An 18033-nucleotide genomic window follows, 5' to 3' on the forward strand; every position below is an offset into this window, starting at 1 on the left:
CAAAGACTACAATTCCCGGCGAGTTCCGGGATCGACGACTTAGGGCGGAGCAGCAACATGGCGGCCCCTGGAGCTGGTGACCCTCTGGATGCTAAGAATGGAAATGCTCCGTTCGCTCAGCGCATCGACCCGTCGCGGGAGAAATTGACCCCTGCGCAGTTGCAGTTTATGCGGCAAGTGCAACTTGCCCAGTGGCAGAAAACACTGCCACAGCGGCGGACCCGGAACGTCGTGACCGGCTTGGGCATCGGGGCCCTGGTGTTAGCTATTTGTATCCGTCCTGGCTATACCTCATATGGGGTTAGGGAAAAGGGAACAAGAAAGACCTGTAGCTTTTAATGTGCTGGCAAAATGGGGTTCACAGCTAATCTTACTATATCTACGCTGCGCTTAGTGGCTTAGTAATAAGTTGGTTAAGGGTTCAAAGAGAGCAAAAGGGTGGCACTCCAAAATCATTCATTTGGGAAAATAACAGGGGTGGTAGAAGCAAGGAATGCCCATATGCTTTGTGGTTTCCTGAACCCACCCCGCCAGATGGTTACACCTTCTACTCAGTGGCCCAGGAGCGTTTCCTTGATGAGCTCGAAGATGAGGCCAAAGCTGCCCGAGCCCGCGCTCTTGAGAGAGAGAGAGCGTCAGGACCCTAACTGTCCGGACCATCTTCAAACTGCTGGAGCCCCTGTACATGTTGAATGCTGCCCGGTGGTCTCACAGCATCGCTGGCATACTAACGTCGGACTATGGTTGAGCCCAAGAAGCCAGAGACTATGCATTTGGCCACTGCCGAGAGGGGATTGCTCACTTCACATGCAGTTTGTACAGTTACTCAGCCCTTTTTATTTCCTTGTTTGAGAGGTATGCGACCTTGCCTTTCCCCAAACTTTGTGGTTTACCCCTTCACCTGCCAGGGGCCCAACTGTTAAGGGGGAGGGGAGGGTGTGGCCTAACTGCAGAATTGGAACCTAAAGTGGGAAAGGTAGGGTCAAGTAAAGAGTAATAAAATGAGTCAACTCTCCCGAAGCCAAGCTAGTGTGTGGGGGCCGAGAGACACACGGCACTTCACACTGGAAAGCTCCCTGGCAGCAGCTGCAGCAGTGGCATTGCCCCAGGGAGCTGTAAATGTTTAACTCGAATTACTTTTTCCGTGAGATCTTTCCACCTGATTTAAGGGAGAGATTACTGGACTGTTTGAGACTGAACCAGGTCTTAAGGGGAAGGTCACTCTTCTGCTCTCTGCCTTCAAGAACAGACTCTTAGTGTCATGGCCTTTTCCTGTCTCTAGATTGGCAGGTGAAGGATGAGCAACAAGAAAATTTCGTTCTTTTAACATTTATTGGCACCTGCCTATACAGGCCTAGGGGTGGTGTCTGGAGGGGATCATAGCTTGGCCATTGGATCATTGGTCATGGAGTTTCCTCATGACCCGGTGGCAAAACGCCAGAAAGCTGGGCCACTTCCATCCTGCCTCCCATTGTGAGAGGAGAATGGCTCTGAGTTCCTCACCCTCTTGCCTGACTCACAAGTCTTTGCCCCCTGCCACCCCCACCCCCCATGACATGGCAGATACAGACCCACAGTCTTTCTCCTTAGTATTTTTATTGGTTGCTGTTAATTTTGGTGACATGAGCACAGGCCCTACATTCTCCCAGCTGGAAGCTGCTGGCCTACAAGCATCTGGACTTGGATTGCTTAGTGGTCGGCCTGGGGGGGAGCAGAGGATGCGGGTGGGGTAGGCTACAGAAATGAGATTTCCACACAGCAAAGAGAACCCGCACGTTTTGACTCTTCAGGATAACACAACGCACTCTCCATGCCCACAGGCCTTCTATACCCCCTCAGTGCTGGGGTGTTCTTTGCTGAGTTGAGTTGGTCACAAAACCATCAGATTCTGAGAGGCCACGGGCCATGGTGGGGCCCTGGTGTTGGGGAAGACATAGGACTTCTGGTCTGAATTCACTGGAGGGGAAAAGAAAAATGCTGAAGAAATGTCCAAAAAAGAGGAAGGCAGAGCTGCTATCAGCCACCATTCCCTTGGCTCTCCCTCCCTTGGGCCCGCCCCTCACCATCCTGCCAACATCCCCGGCGAATGTCACCCCCTTGCTTGCCCGCTGCTCTTGGGAGCCGGTGCTGCTGCCACTCAGAGAGTTCCTTCGCATGATGCCTGGGAGCGGGATGGGGATGGGGGGAGGGGAGGAAGAGCACTAAGTGGAGGGAGGGGCAGCGAAAAGGGGGGCTAGTCCCCCAGAACCAAGAGTAGACCACCAGGGCCTAGAAGAAGACCGTGCCAATGGGGAAGGAGTCTCAAGGGAAAGATGAAAGCTGGGTGGCTGCCATCTCACCGGGGCCAGGGAGATCAGAGCGCTGCAGGCTGTTGCGGCGGGAGGTGGGAAAGCTGCCCTTGGAGAGGCGGCGCTGGCGGCAGGACAGCATAGCAGCTGGAGCTACAATACCAGGTGGGGGCTGCTTCCCGAGCCGGCTGTACAAGTCCTCGATTTCCTTCTTCTGTAGCGTCTGTAGTGCCTCCACTTCCGACAAGTGCCTGAGGATGCACGGAGAGCAGGAAAAGGCTAGTCAGACACTCTGTTCTCCCAGGTTTGCCTCTAGCTCTGCCATCTTCCCCAGACTCACTTCTGCCGAAGGTTCTGCAGCTCAGCCCAGAACTCCTCGTCTTCCCCGCTGCTCTCTGACTCCTCACTGCTCAGACACAGACTGCTGTAGGAGTAGTTCATCCACACTGGGCTGGGGTGGCTCAAGATCGGGGAACTGCCCCCAAGTTGGGGTTCCTTCCCTTCATCCTTTTCCTCATCGATCGAAACCCCCAGGCCCTCAGCTGCGCGGTCACTCTCTGCCAGAGCCTCCCTGGTCTCTGGTCCCCCTGCAGCACTGTCCTCTGTGTCTGAGCTCTCTGAGGTCAGCTGAGGGCTTGGAAGCTTTAGGGATCTGGAGAGAGTTGGGGATGCTGGTCGCAGGGGAGGCTCTGCTGGTTCCTTGGATGAAGTCACTTGGAAACGGCCAACAAGCTGGGGCTTCCCCTCTGGGGGAAGATGAGGAAGGTGAAGAGGACAGAAGCCTAGCAGAATATAAAGCTCTGGGGCTAACAGGCAGGGGAAGGCCAGGGTTTCGAGGCCTCACCTTCAGATATGGGTGCCAGTCTAGCATCACCCAGTAGTGGCTGAGCAGGACTTCGGGAAGCCTACAAAGTGTGGTACCATGAGGAAGGGAAAGATCCGGAAGCCCGGCCTTGTTATCCTATCCCTCTTCCTACCCCACTCACCTCATTCTCTGTCTCAGCTGTTGGGGCTGAAAGGCTCTCCTGGTCACAAGAAGCAAGGGGGAGGGGCAGGCTAGGCAGAGGACCTGGAGGGGCTGGAGGAGACTGAGAAAGAAGCCCAGGAGAGGGGGACAGCAGGGACTGGGCCACAGTCATCACAGCCAGAGAGAAGGCACTGGCCAGAGAGAGGAGAGGGGCTGCTGTGGTGGAGGGGAGAGGGGGAGGAGAGGTGCAGATGGGAAGAGAAGGGGGGCTAAGAGGGCCTTGGGAATAACTAGGAGAGAATGGGAGCGGGGAGCTGATGGGAAGAGAAGAGGATGGGAGTGGAACCTGAGAAGCACCTGAGGAGGAGGGAAGTAGGGAGCTGGGGGCCTGTGGACAGGGGTTTGAAGAGACCTGGGAGAACGGGCAGGGATGGCATGAGGGTGAAGTGATGGGAAAGATGGGGCATGGGAAGACAGGAGGGGTTCCAGGGGAAAAGGGGGTTCCAGGGGACAAGGGGGTTCCAGGAGAAGATGGAGAGGTGGAGAAGGCTGCCCAGCTTCTCTGTTCTGGGGAGATGCTTCTCTGGAGCTCTGATGAAGAGGAAGGGTTGAGATTCGAGACCACTGAACCCTACACCCCCCACCCTCCACAAGATCAAACCCAGAGGTTGGGGTGAGCAGATACAGACACAGAACCTACCATTGGATGGGCCTGGGAGGGCAGGCAGGGCTGCTGGCTCTTCCTGAGGGGGAAAAGGGGCCCTGAGTCACAGTGGGGAAAGCGGAGTCACAGATGGGAAGCTGCAGACTTGCGGTTCTTAGCTACAATCTATAAGCCTCTAGGAACCAAGATACGAGCTTCTTGGGATTCAAAAGTATATGTGCTAAATAAAATATCTGGAGATAGAGGCATGAGATCTGCCAACATGGTCTCAAGTGGGTCAAAAGGACATAATGTATAATACAGAGGAAGGATGGGAAAGTTAGTTTAAAAAAATATTAGCAACAAACAAATCTGGGCTAAGGGCATCTAGAAATGTGCTCTACAGTTCCTGTAACTTCTGTCTGTGAGTCTGCACTTGTTTTTTTTTGTTTGTTTGTTTGTTTGTTTGTTTGGTTTTTTGGTTTTTTGAGACAGGGTTTCTCTCTGTAGCCCTGGCTGTCCTGGAACTCACTCTGTAGACCAGGCTGGCCTCAAACTCAGAAATCCGCTTGCCTCTGCCTCCCAAGTGCTGGGATTAAAGGCGTGCACCACCACCGCCCGGCTTGCACTTGTTGAAAAAATCTTTATTCACAGTTTTCTAGGACAAGTCTGTGGCTTTCATCATACTCGAAAACAAAAGTAAGAGACATCTCTAAGGTCCTCAAACTCAAGAGAAGTTAGTCCAAGTAGAACTCTGAGGGCAGAATCTGGTCCTGTTGAAGATGTCTAGAGGCCTGACCTGAGGGCTCAGGGCATCTTCAGCAGCCTCGGGGGGACCAGCATCTCTCTTCAGCAGGGTCTCCACTCTCTGGATAATCTCCCGGATCCGGCTCAGGAATCCATCTCGCTCCGAAGGCAGGATGAACTCATTATATACCTGGCAGGGGTTATGGGATGGGAGGAGGGTGTCATCTCACCATTACTGCCCTCCTCCCGATGTTTAAACCCAAATGGTGACACCACTGCATCAATTGCTAAGTGTGTGTCTTGGGCCAGGCACTTGTGGTTCACTAGAAATGTAGTCCAGGAGGAAGGGAGTTAACATTCTTAGGATGCATGTGCTGTATACACCAATGCTTTCATGTATCATCACGTTTAACACCAACAACTGGCTGTTGTCTATTAATATCCTCCCTTTGCAGTGAAGATAACCAATGCTCAGGTGAAGGTCAGATGCCCCAGAGCTGGAGGGATGGCTCAGCAGTTAAGAGCAGCGGCTGCTCTTCCAGAGGACCTGAGTTCAATTCCCAGTACCCACATGGCAGCTCACAACTGTTCATAACTCCAGTTCCAAAGGACCTGACATCCTCACACAGACATGCATGCAGACAAAAACAGTAATGCACATAAAATAAATAAATCATTGAAAAATGTCATTTGAAGAAGTTCAACTGACCCAATGCCACACTATTTGAACTCAGGTAGGTACACTGAAAGAGCCTGAGTACTTTCCACAGTTGCATGCTTTTGAACACAATTTCTGCACTCACATAAAGATTATAAAACACACCACATGGGATCCCATCCATACCTGGCAAGGTTAAGTAAATCAAGAATCTATGGTAAATGTCACTTTCCACTCCACAAACATTGAGTACCTGAGGTTTGGAGCCAGGGTCTCACTATGTCACCCAGGGTGGCTTCGAACTGGTGGCAATCATCCTACCTCATCATCCTCAGGGCTGGGACTACAAGTATATGCCACTATGCTCCACTTACTATGGGTTTGGATTCTTTTATTTTTAACCACAATTTAGCCAGGCATGGTGTTGCATGCCTTTAATCCCAGCCCCACGGGAGACAGAAGCAGGCAGATCTCTGTGAGTTGGAGTCCAGCAAGGTCTACCAAGTAAGTTCTAGGACAGCCAGAATTACACAATGAGACCCTGTCTTGAAAATCACTAAAACAAAGCAAAACAAAACAAACAAAACACCACCACCAACAACAGAAAACTCCACAATTTAAAAAGTGCTAATAATCTGTAATTGGGGCAGCAAGATGAGAAGAGCTGCTTATCACCAAGCTCAACCATATGAGCTCAGTCATGTGGCCATACGGTGACAGGGGAAAAATGACTCTTACTGGTTGTCTTATGCACTCCAGACACAAATAAATGAATGTAATAAAAGTCTCCAATTCCCCCTCCCCAGTGCTATTCCAATGAGGAAACAGGTCATGCACCTCTGGGGAATGGGAGAATCTGGGATGGTATCACACCATGAACATTTGACGCAGAACTTTACAAATGTGGAGTAAGAAAAGCAACCCTTCACTGAGTGTCTATGGCCACTTCCATGCATCACCATATTAGATCACGTAGTAATCAACGAACAGCTGAGGTTCCAAGAAGTAAAGAAACTTGCCCAAGAGGCTAGGGCTGTATCCCAGTGAGACTGCACTTGCCACAAGACGTTAGGTTTGATCTCCAACACAACTGAAGGAGGAGAAGGAAGGGAAGAGGAGGAAATAGAAGAGAGATGGAACCTGGCCACATTCACCAAATTTCAACACACGAAACTTGAACTTAGGTGTTACAGAAAAGTCCAGTGACAACCTTCAGGTCTGGACCCCTTCAAGGTCATATATCAGATATCCTCTATAGCAGATATTGACTTTTTGTTTTGTTTTGTTTTGTTTCAAGACAGGGTTTCTCTGTGTAGTCCTGGCTGTCCTGGACTCACTCTGTAGACCAGGCTGTGTCCAGGCTGTAGACCAGGAACTACTCAGAAATTTGTGTAGCCTAATAAAGACTCTGGAAGAGTCAGGAGACTTGACTGAAGATGACAAGCCTTAGGTGCCAGATGACACTTTTCTTTGTTCTGGAGACTAGGTGAATGGCATCAAGGAAGCTTCAGGCTAGAATTCCTAAAGGCAGGTGTTTCCCCATCATTTGGCCCCAGCCACCCTGCTCTGTTAAAACTGGCTTCTAACAAAAGCCAGTGTGGTCCTGCCTCAGGATTCCCTCTGTACCAACTGCATGGAACTCATTCTGTTCTCACTAATCTCCCTCTGTTTCTTTGGCTCCAACTTCCTGTCTTTCAGGACCTTGTCTCTGGCTTCTTGTTCTAGAACGGGAAGTTTTCAAGAGACACCCTCAAAGCTTCCAGGTCTCTCACCTTGCAGGTTTATTTTTACCCTCAGCCCTGGACTGAGGACTCCCAAAACCATCCCTCTCTGTCTCTGCCTGGCCACTTCCTGTTGCCATGGAGAACCTTGACTCAGCTCTTGCTCAAGCTCACCATGACTCTTTTTTTTTTTTTTGGTTTTTGAAGACAGGGTTTCTCTGTGTAGCCCTGGCTGTCCTGGAACTCACTCTGTAGACCAGGCTGGCCTCGAACTCAGAAATCTGCCTGCCTCTGCCTCCCAAGTGCTGGGATTAAAGGCGTGGGCCACCACCGCCCAGCTCACCATGACTCTTAAAAAAAAAAAAAAAAAAAAAAAACCTGCTCTCATTTTCAACTTCTCTCTTTGAGTGGCCTGCTCCTCTTTGGTCCTCTGACACAGGCTGTCCTTGATATCCCTTCCCCCTGTTTCCCTAGCATATCAACTCAGCAAATATTTATTGGGTATCCACTACCCACACAGTACGGCATCAAGAGCTTAGTGAACTACACAGCGATTTTCCTGAAACAACCTTTAGCTTCAGTCTTTCTTCCCTTCCCATATTTCATTTCTCCTTCCAGCCTGTCCAGCTTCTTGTGCCCTCCTCCCGATCAGAGTTTTTGCTCCTAATACCCTTCCCTATCCCACGGCAAACAGCTCTGCGATTAAGAACACTGGCTGCTCTTCTAGAGGTCCTGAGTTCAATTCCCAGCAACTACATGATGGCCTCATAACCATCTATAGAGGGATCTGATGCCCTATTCTGGCATGCAGCAGAACACTCATACATTAAATAAAATACATTTTTAATCTAAAAAAAAATGAACAAACAAAAAAAGAACCTATTCTCATCATGTCCCGCGCTGCCTAACTTCCTTTGTTTGCTTCACAAAGTCTCATGTAGCCTGGGTTGGCCCTGAACTGCTGTGCAGCCAAGGATGACGCCAATCATTGATCTTTCTGCTACGGCCTACAGATTACAGAGCTCAGATTACAGGCATGCACTATCTACAGCCTTCCTTCAGCTCTTGAGAAGTGTGTTGAATCCACTTCCTAGGACACTCCTGTAGGATCCCTTTTCTCCAGTGACAGTGGTCTCCTCACTAACTCCTCCCGGCACTCAGCACTAATGGTGTTGCTCATGCCATGCTTCCAAAAGGACATGCCCTTTCCCCACTCCCTGGCCATTGCTACTCATCTGCCAGGGCCTGGGTAAATCCCACTCCTTCCCACGATGCTCCCTCCAGTCCGTCCTTTACTTCTAGTCGCCTGTGGCACCTCCAGCAGGAACTCACATCACTCTTATCTCCCCAGTCCATAGTGGTAGCAAAGTGCCCTGAATGGATACACAGAAATCTCCCCGCACAAAGGCCAGAGCATCTTGAGAGTCGCCCTGCCAACCAGTGTATATATATATACTCTTGTGGCAGGGTCAGGCTATAAATGTCAGCATCAGTGGATAGAGGGAGGGAAGAGCTTACATAGAATCCAGACACTCTATCCTCATCTCTCACCATGGCAGCTGCGATTTCTTCTGGGCTGTCCCCATCCAGGTCAAATCGGAATGTCACCATCTTGCTGTTGTGAGTCTGTAGCTGACACTCGACAACTCTGTCGCTCTGGTCTGAGACCTTCAGATTCAAAGTCAGCAGAAGGGAAGAAATCAATGCCTCTGCTGTGGCCATGTGTTTCCACCCTGCTATAGCCGATGCACGCTGGCCAGAGTGGACATTGGGAATAGATTCTATGCCCAGAGTCTGGCATTGAAATGAGACGAGATGCCAAAAAGCATCAGCAGTCACAAAGGACAACTCCACTTTTCTGCCCCGCCCCTGCCCCCCCACCCCCCACTGTTCCGGGCAGTTTCCTACAGGTCCTGTAGGTTATTCTCCAGCTCCGGGGCCCTCCTTACACTAGTGACCCGGAGCCGTGACCGGGGTCTCCGTCGAAGATTCTTCACTGGATTTTTCCTCATTTGCCCTCCTTCTCCCATGTCACTGAGGCCTGATGCTGCATCTGAGGTGTAGCTGGACAGGGGAAGGGAGACGGGAGGGTTTAAGTAGACAATGGGAACTCAGAATATTCTGTGTCTATACCCTGCTACTCCAACTTCAACCAGAACATACCTGTCCCCAGGAGAAAAGTCACTGCCAGGGCCAGACCGTGGAATGGACAAAGCAAAACCCTGAAAGATGATAGAATTCATGAGGTCAGGGGATAATAGCTGCCAGTGATTGTGGAGACCCGGGGAAATGGTGTCAGGATGTAGGGAGAATACTAGGGAAACAGAACTGGGGACATACAGACAAGGATAGTGTGTTTCAGGAACCCAGGAAATGGGTTAGGGGTTGGGACTCATGGGCTTTGAATAACTGGAAGGCTCCCGGGTAATCCCCTCTCACCGAGGGTAAGCAGAGATGGGACTCAGCGGGGCTGGATGGCACCCCCCCAGGGGGTTGAAGGGCAGGGTCTGAGGCATCCAGGAAGCCGGAAGAGCTGAGGTAGCCATCAGTCTCGCAATCAGCTGGTAAGGGGAGGGAGTGGATCAAAAAATAAGAAGGAGAAGAATAAAGGACTGTGGTGGTAGGGGAGAGCCAGGAGGGAATTGTGGGAGTGTTTGTCCCCAATGGAAGGTTCATGGCTATAGAGTTGGAAAGCTGGGTTGAGCTGGACTTCTGGGACCTAGAACTCAAAGTCGGGGTGACTTACATGTAGTAGATGAATAGCTGGCATGGCGGAAGAGGAAGGACTGGTGCTGATCAGCCTCTGGCTCCTCGGGTTCTGGGGGGAAGGCACTGGGGGGACAAGGAGCTATAGACACAGTTGTTGGAGGAGGTCCTGAGTCTGCTGCAAGAAGCTCCAGTTCCCTAGCCTTCCGAAGCTTCTCCCGCTTCCGCTGGATGGCAGCAACCCGTTCTCGAACTGCGCGGGCCACTGGCTGGTAGTCAGCTTCACAGACTAAGCCCAAGGCAACCTGGAGTCAGGATAGGAAGGGAGACAGTTTCAGATTCCCCCAAAGACCAAGCAGGGACTGGGGAGCTACCTAAGTTAGTAAAATGTTTGCTGCAGTCAGCATAAAGCATGGGTCTAATTCTCAATGCTCGTATAACGCTTCAGGTATGTACGCCTGAAATCCCACTGCTGGGGAGACAGGAAGCAGAGCCCTGGAGCTTGCTGGCCAGTCAGTGTAGTCTAATTAGCAAGTCCCATGTCCAGTAAGAAACCCTGTCTGGCCATTAGCACTCTGGAGGCACAGGCAGGCAATCTCTGAGTTCAAGGCCAGCCTGGTCTCCAGAGTGAGTTCCAGGACAGCCAGGGCTACACAGAGAAACCCTGTCTCAAAAAACAAGGTTGTTGGTTCCTGAGACATGACACCCGAAGTTAACTTCTGGCATCCACATGCATACACATACACATCTCTGTACATGCCAAGAGAGGGGGGAGGGAAAGAGAGAGGGGAGAGAGAGGGGGATGAATAGATCCATCAGGACACCTTTAAACTGACTTTTCAAATATGCACATACATATCTGGACGTGGGGGTAGTCTATCAGGACACCTTTCTGAAGTCTCTAGGAATAAGGAGGGAACTATTTATTGATTAATGACCATGTGTGTTAACTGAATTCATCATCCTTGAGTCTTCTCAACAACATTATGGGGTAAATTTTGCCATTCTTCTTTTGGACATAATACTGCAATTATAAAGACCTGAATTCCAGTACCCATGTAAAAGCATGTGCACACATGCAGACATGTATATACCCACACTTACAAAAAGTACATCAAACACACAGGAATCCCTTGCTCCCTCACAGATCATAGATCAAGATTTGATCTTGAGGACGGGCAAAATGTCTCTGTGTATAAAGGTACCTACTGTCAAGCCTGACAGCCTGAGTCTGATCCTCAGGACCCACATGATGGAAGGAGCGGACTGACCACAAGTTGTCCTCTGACCTCTACATGCATGCCGTGCACAGTCACACACAAAATAAACAAGATGCCAGTCTTAAAAGACTGAGTCAAGCTGGGCAGTGCTTTGGAGATTGCTTTTGTGCCAAATGGCCTCACTGTGACATATCCCTGGCTGGCCTGGAGCTCACTGGCTGGATTCATAAGAGATTCATCTACCTCTGCCTCCTGGGTTCTGGGATTAAAACAAAACAAAAACAAACAAACAAAAACACGTGCCTCAGGGCTGGAGAGATGGCTCAGCGGTTAAGAGCACTGACTGCTCTTCCAGAGGTCCTGAGTTCAATTCCCAGCAACCACAGGGTGGCTCACAACCATCTGTAATGGGATCTGATGCCCTCTTCTGGTGTGTCTGAAGAGAGTGACGGTGTACACACACACATAAAATAAATAATTCTTTTTTTTTTTTTTAAAAGATATGCTCCAGTAAGGCAGCATGATCTCAGCATTTTGACCCATCACAGATGACCCTTCACCCCAAAACTGCCATTCCTCTATTGAGAATCCCATACTCTCACTCCTCCATCCAATCAGGTTCCCCTCAACAAGCTTTCAAGGTTCTGCTCTGGCATCCTCTATCTCCACTGGTACTTTCTCTTCCACTAATCTCTGCCCATCACCTCCTTTCTCCCTTTCAATCAATTTAAGAAGTGTGGTAGGGTCACCTGATTTCAAATCTGAACAGTTTGAGATTACATCCTGCTTTGTCATTTGTTTTCTTGGGACTCTAGACAAGACAGTTCATCTCTCTGAGCTGAGCGTGCATTCCATAGCCGTCCAAAGACGGTCACGTGAAAATGTTTTCTTTCTTTAAGCCACACATAATATTAAGGAGCACCCACTATTGCCAAGCAGTAAAGGACTGAGGAAAAACAACTCAGTAAAATATTATCTGGCCACGGAGAGTTTCTACTCTAGCAGAGGAGAGAGAATGGAAATGTATTCAGGCATGAAACAAAGCCCAAGGTGTGCCGTTGTATAGCGATGCCCCGACCCCTCACCCCCACCCACGGATTTGAAAAGAAGCATTTAGCTTTTACACTGGAGGGGTGACCATCCTGAAACTGATGATGCTAAGCATAGAGGGGGAGACAAAAGAAGGTGGAGAGGGAAACATAAACAAATAAATTGCTAAGAAGGGCATTCTATGATAAAAAGAATCCGCAAGGTAAAGAAGTGAGGTTAGGGTTTCCAGGATTTGTTCTGGGAAAAAAAGAACTCTGGTGTGAGGAGGTGGATTAGGGCAGAAGGGGTGGGGAGACCCCTGTAGGAGCTGCATCTCTGAGTAGGGGTCTCCCCTTGCTACTCTAGCACTGCGCCCTGACCCCTCTAGCACTGCGCCCTGACTTAAGGCAGGTTGGCCCTTTACACACTTAACCAAAGCAGGATCTATCTACACTCTCCTCACCATCTCCTGAGCCACCTCCTCTGCAGCATCCCGGCCGAGCTGAAACAGGAACTCAATGGCCTGGTTATCCCGTGGACGCCCCCCGCGCCGCGCGTCCTCCATGCGCAGCCAGAGCTTGAGGCCCGGCTTCTCTCCATCATCTTCCTCTGCCAGCTCCACGTGCACACCTCGTTCCTCGCGGAAGAACGCGTGGGCCAAGAGATCCTGGATGGTGAACCTGAGGACCGCGGGACAGTGAGCGAAGACCGCTGCCACTGTCCCATGGTCTCCAACCCGTCTCTGTCCCGGACCTCACCTCTCATTCTTATCCGTGCGGATACAGCCTTCAATGATCTCCTTCACCTCTGGCATCTTCACCTTGTAGAAGCTGTTGGGCTTTGTGCCCTGAGAGAGGGGATCTCATGAGGACTCAGGTTGCCTGCGACCCCCTCTCAGCAAATCTGCAGTGCGGGTGGGCGGGCAGGCAGGCGCCAAGGCTCGGGTTGAGGGAGGATGCTAGTACTGAGAGACTTGATTTCAGATCCCATTCCCTCCACATGTTGTTGGTGTGAACTTGCCCAAGACTGCCTGCCAGCTGTTTGTTCTCTCATTTGTATAGAGCGTGGGGTAGAAAGTTTGCCAGGGCTCACCCAGCGGAGCAACTAGAAAGATCTACTGAGATTGGATGTGAAGTTGTCTTTAAACTCTTCAGATTACACATATTCTTACCAGCTTGTGTGAAGGGCTTATGTGCATACAATACATTTCTGTTTCTCCAGGGCATCTTTCTGGCCTGGCTTTATCTTTATTAAAGATATATATGTGTGTGTGTGTGTGTGTGTGTGTGTGTGTGTGTGTGTATACACACACATATATGTATACACACACATATATCCCATATATATGTCCTTTATATATATATGTATGTATATGTCATATATATATATCCTTTATGTGTGTATATACACACATATATATTTAATATATATAATACATAATACTCCTAATGTGCATGTTAATATATTATATGCTAATATATGCCAATGTTATATATTAATATATGAATAGATAAAGGGTACTAGCTACATGCAGGCTAGAGGTTAGAAGAGTGGGAGGGCCACTGGGGATCCTTCTTCCCCAAACCCCACCCTTCTCACCGAAGTGACCTTGCGGTAGATTTGTGCTGCGTTCTGACACTCCGAGTAGGGATACTCAGACGTAGCCATCTCCAGCATGCACATGCCAAAGGCATACACATCCACAGCCTCGTCGTACTTCTCCTCATACATCTCAGGAGCCATGAATTCCGGGGTCCCTATTGGACCCACAGAAAAGATCAGGCTTCTTCCTCCTGGTCTCCTCCCTCCACACGGGGTTGGGGGAGCCAGAGCAACCCCAGGAGTTCTGGAGTGCTGGTGACCAACTCTTGCCCAAGGCCTGTGCTGAGGGCAGGAAAAATGGGTGGCCCTAGAGTGGTAGTTCCAAAGCCCGGGTGGAGCAGAGTGAGGGGACCCATGCTCTCTTCTGATGCAAGGGAGCTAGCAATGGCAAGGGACGCACCAATGACGCTCTTGGCAAAGGAGGCACGCTTGAGCGTGGCCAGTCCGAGATCTCCGATTTTGACAGAGCCTGAAGGGCCAGTAATGAAGACGTTGTCACACTTGAGATCTCGATGTAGGATGGGGGGCACTCGGGAATGTAGGAAATGAAGTCCCCGTAGGATCTGGCGACTCCAGCGCTGAAGGACTCGTGGCTTCATTTCGCGGAACCGCCTCAGGTACCTGGGAGAGGGTGTATAACCGTGGTCAGGGCGGGGATATCTATGCCAGGCTGGAAAATTCCTTCTTAACTCATCCTTGCCACCATTTCTGCATCCCCTGCAAGCATTATTTTAATTTAGACCCATCTGGGCTGGAAAGAAACTGAGTCAATAAGTGCGGTAAACAGGTTACAAAATGATTCTGATGGTAAATTCGTAGATAGGGCCGTAGCCAAGGACCATGCCGTGGGAGCGCCGGAAGGAATGACTAACCATCCCAAACTGGGAAAGGACTAACTTTTGTCTTGAAGGAGTATAAGTTCAAGGGTGAAAACGGGGAGGGATGGAGACTTTCCAGGCTGGAGAGTCACAGGAGTGACAGTTCAGAAAGGAAGAAATCACTGAAAATTGGATTTGTCTATAACTTCCGTTCAGGAGGAGGCTGTGTCTGAGGGACTGAACGGACTTTACCCCCCAGGGCAGTGGGAAATCTTTTTTAGAGGTTTCAAAGGGTCAGGTTTCCCCTGGGTTGCAGGAAGATAACTTGAAGGTAGGGCAGATTGGGAAAGGCCCTTTAGGAGAGCTGCTGGGAGTTGGGAGGGTGACAGTGGTGGATCAGCAAGGTTGGGGCAAAGATGGGCGGGAGAAACCCATTGGGGGGGGGGGTTTAAACAAGGACTTAAGAGACCCCACTGTTGAGAATGGGGGTAAAGGGAAGACACCTAAAATTTTGACTGGTATGCTCGATGCATACTGACATTCACACAGGCTGGTAAGCGGGAGAGAGTCTGGTTTCAAGTGCGGAAGTTTGAAGTGACTGGGAGAAGTTCCCAGAATCTCGGGAGTGACGGTCCATCTTCCCTCCCCTCCCACCCAGGCCAGAGCTCACGTCTTGAGCGTGCCCGAGGTCATGAGTTCTGTGACCAGCACGATGCAAACCTGGCCCCTCAGCACCGACTTCCAGGAGTCATAGAAGCGGACGATGTTGGGGTGCTGCAGCCCCTTGAGCATTTCAACTTCCTCGGAGAAACGCTGCCGTTCGGCCCGAGAGAGTTTCCGAGTCTGTGGGATGGGGTGACGGGGGTCACATCAGATCCAGACAGCCCCCACCCCCCAAGACGAGCATGGGACATCTGGGGTAGAGCTGGGGGAAGAAATGAGGGCGGGAACATATTGCTGGGGTATGGTTGGTGAGACCGATAGCCTGAAGGGCTGCAGACCCCCAACTTTTGGTTGATCCCTTCTTATTGCTCCAAAACACACCCACCCTGGGCCTGGGGCAGCACTCCGGACCCCCTGCTGGACACAAGCGCCTTTATGCAACCTGGTCTGGAAGCTATGCACTCAATAGCGCCTTTGTGGCCACTAGAGCCGACTGTGGAAGGGGCGGGGTGGGGTGAGGGGGTGCGGGGGGGGGGGGGGTGGCGGCCGGCAGACCACGAGCAGGGAATTGGGGCCGTCAAGAGGTTGGCCTTAAAAACTAGGAACAGCAGAATCTAGACAGAGTCAGAGGAAGGTACCAAGAAAGAAAAGATCCAGGGCCAGGAGACCGCCCCCCCCCCCATGGCTGGAGCTACCCCACCCCTCTTTTCTCCCTCTCCCTCCCCCTCCCCTGAGTCTGGCTGATTCTCCTGGCCTGGTTTAGAGCACTAGCCGTCACTAGGGGAGAGTCCTACGCCAGGGCCAAAGTGGAAGGACCCTTCCTGGTTTTGTACCCTAAAAATTTCCGGGACCACTCACACTTAGAGTGGGAGCCACGGGAGGAAGAAACTGCCAATCCACATCCTCCTGAAGTCCAAAAGTTGCAAGGGCTCAGCTCCTTTGGCAATGGAAAGGGAGACCCCAGGTATGCATAGGGATGAGAAACTGGACTCCAGCTAGAACGAGAGCTTCCTGTCCCATTTCTTAAAGCTGTTGAGAAGTCTGTAAAGCTGACAGCTCCAGACAGGGCCTGGAGAACCCCCTTCTGCCACAACTACCCTAAATCTTTTGAAGGTGGAGAGGACCTTGTCCTCAGCTCCTGGACTCCCACATACAGTCTCTAACTTTGTAAAGAGGGGGAGAGGAGGAGAAGGAGGAGAAGGAGGAAGGAGGAGGAGGAGGAGGAGGAGGAGGAGGAGGAGGAGGAGGAGGAGGAGGAGGAGGAGGAGGAGGAGGAGAAAAACCAGAGTCACTGCGGAAAGTCTCAGGATTTGGAGGAGCAAAAGAGGAAGGAGCGGTGGTACCCAGGGTGGGAAACTGGAGGGCTACCCACTGCCCACCCAGTCTTCCAACCCTCAGATTTGTAAAGAGGTTTGAAAGTCAAATTGTCTATAATAATTGGCAGCCACTGTATACCACCACCTGCCTCAGTTTCTCCTGAAACCACCCAGAGTCAGTAAAATGCCGGCAAGGAAAGCAAAAGGTGTCCAGGACACCTGGACACCTGACAAGAAAAGATGATCCTTCCTCTGATGTTGTCCTCCTGTTTCCCCAACCTAAGACCCTCAAAGGGCTCCATCCCAGCCGGGCAGTGGAAGCGCACGCCTTTAATCCCAGCACTTGGGAGGCAGAGGCAGGCAGATTTCTGAGTTTGAGGCTAGCCTGGTCTACAGAGTAAGTCCAGGACAGCCAGGGCTACACAGAGAAACCCTGTCTGGAAAAAAACAAAACAAACAAACAAACAAAACAAAAAAGGGCCCCATCCCGAGGTACCGCCGAGGGGGTGCCCAGCCACACCTGCAGCTCACACCAGGCCACCTCTACCGTGGTGTCCGTGTCTAGCCCTCGATACACGGTCTTGAAGGAACCTCTTCCAATCTCAATGTCAAACTTGAGGTATCGGCCGTCCGGAGACGTTGCCACAGCCTGGGTCTCTGTGTCCTCTTTTTCTTCCTGCTCCCGCCGCCGTTCCCGTGCTGCAGCATCAGGAACCCTTGGTGGCTCCCGGGACCCCGGACCTCCTGAAGATCCCGTAAACTCAGGACATGTAGAGTCTGCAGCCTTCACGGGGGCTGCCCCAGTCCATGTGCCCTTGGGGGATTCTTTAGAGCTTGAAGGTGGGCTCCTCGTGGGGCCAGCGGAGTCCGGAGGATCCGGGGGTTCTGGAAGGAGTGAGGCTGGTTGAGACCAGGAGCTCAGCAGTCCCAAATCGACTGAGCTGCGGCGGTTCGGTCTCGAAGAGCGCGGCCGGGGCTCAGCCTTCCCAGAGAAGCGGCGCACTCGGCGAGGAGGTGGCCCTAGGCGGGTCGTCGGCCCCGTGGAGGTGAGAGACGGAGATGGCCGCAGAGCCAGGTCAGCCTCAGTTTGGGACATGGGGACCCCGGTCTCCGTATTACGAGGCGCTGGCATGGGAAGGGCCGAGCGCCGCAGAACAGAAAGCCAGGCGGCTGGAAGCGGCAGCCTGACAGGCGGACCGGCTGGGTAGGCAGCGCTCCGGCTGAGTTGCTGGGGCCCCAGCCCCCGGCTGGCCTGCCCGGCGACCCGCCCCTGGCTCCGCCCCAGGACCCGCCCCCGGCCGAGACCGGTCCTCACCCCCCAGGGTCCTCACCCCCCAGGGCCACCCCTTGTGAGCCTAGTTAGTTGCTGTCTGGAGCTGGGGTACTGCCCTCCATCTCGACCGCCGCTTAGCCCCCCGCTGCTCGCCCTGCTTTCCAGAGTCCCCGCCTTTAAACCTTCTTCCAGGCGAGAGCTGACTGAGTGGGAGGCAGCAGCGGGTATGCTCCTGCACAAGGAGAGGGCAAACATGTTTGGGGTGGGGGAGTTGGAGAACACTGGAACAGGAGATGAAAAGTGGCCGCGGCTCCTATGCCTCAGTGAGGGGGAGGGGCACCAGCAGCCTGCGCACCCTTGATAAGGCAGCACTACCCGGTCC

At 51.7% G+C, this 18033-nt stretch overlaps 2 protein-coding genes across 6 annotated transcripts; one reads left to right on the top strand and one right to left on the bottom strand.

Annotated features, from left to right (window-relative positions):
• The first annotated feature begins 14 nt into the window (after nucleotides 1–14).
• Coa3 (cytochrome c oxidase assembly factor 3) lies at nucleotides 15–1020 on the top strand. The gene is made up of 2 exons (XM_034506898.2): nucleotides 15–271; nucleotides 535–1020. Exons 1-2 carry the CDS (start codon nucleotides 58–60, stop codon nucleotides 645–647), a joined length of 327 nt encoding a protein of 108 aa, XP_034362789.1. The 5' UTR covers nucleotides 15–57; the 3' UTR covers nucleotides 648–1020.
• A 556-nt stretch (nucleotides 1021–1576) lies between these two features.
• Wnk4 (WNK lysine deficient protein kinase 4) lies at nucleotides 1577–17619 on the bottom strand. 5 transcript variants are annotated; one of them, XM_076935768.1, is made up of 20 exons: nucleotides 16899–17039; nucleotides 15921–15999; nucleotides 15070–15242; nucleotides 13982–14202; nucleotides 13579–13736; nucleotides 12738–12826; nucleotides 12443–12659; nucleotides 9771–10035; nucleotides 9464–9585; nucleotides 9188–9246; nucleotides 8974–9088; nucleotides 8576–8692; nucleotides 4698–4835; nucleotides 3956–3998; nucleotides 3275–3846; nucleotides 3133–3193; nucleotides 2629–3034; nucleotides 2340–2539; nucleotides 2064–2161; nucleotides 1577–1956 (listed from the first exon to the last, which is right to left on the bottom strand). In XM_076935768.1, exons 3-20 carry the CDS (start codon nucleotides 15189–15191, stop codon nucleotides 1954–1956), a joined length of 3006 nt encoding a protein of 1001 aa, XP_076791883.1. In that variant the 5' UTR covers nucleotides 15192–15242; nucleotides 15921–15999; nucleotides 16899–17039; the 3' UTR covers nucleotides 1577–1953. The 5 variants fall into 5 exon arrangements, with proteins under 5 accessions (XP_076791883.1, XP_034362778.1, XP_076791882.1 ...); XM_034506887.2 differs by lacking the exon at nucleotides 15921–15999 and having other exon boundaries at nucleotides 16899–17619; XM_076935767.1 differs by lacking the exons at nucleotides 2064–2161; nucleotides 15921–15999 and having other exon boundaries at nucleotides 16899–17618.
• Nucleotides 17620–18033: the final 414 nt, after the last annotated feature.

This window comes from Arvicanthis niloticus, chromosome 6 (genome assembly GCF_011762505.2).
Source record: "Arvicanthis niloticus isolate mArvNil1 chromosome 6, mArvNil1.pat.X, whole genome shotgun sequence".
NCBI classification, from domain to species: Eukaryota; Metazoa; Chordata; class Mammalia; order Rodentia; family Muridae; genus Arvicanthis; species Arvicanthis niloticus.

Bases quoted from the DNA above. Each gene is read 5' to 3' on its own strand.
- Coa3 (XM_034506898.2), top strand. From the start codon at position 58: ATGGCGGCCCCTGGAGCTGGTGACCCTCTGGATGCTAAGAATGGAAAT. The intron at 272-534 runs GTATCCGTCCTG...CCACCCCGCCAG, and splicing joins GGCCCTGGTGTTAGCTATTT to ATGGTTACACCTTCTACTCA.
- Wnk4 (XM_034506887.2), bottom strand. From the start codon at position 17,510: ATGCCAGCGCCTCGTAATACGGAGACCGGGGTCCCCATGTCCCAAACT. The intron at 15,243-16,898 runs GTGTGGCTGGGC...CCCATCCCACAG, and splicing joins TGGCCTGGTGTGAGCTGCAG to ACTCGGAAACTCTCTCGGGC. The intron at 3,194-3,274 runs GTGAGTGGGGTA...CACACTTTGTAG, and splicing joins CAGCTGAGACAGAGAATGAG to GCTTCCCGAAGTCCTGCTCA.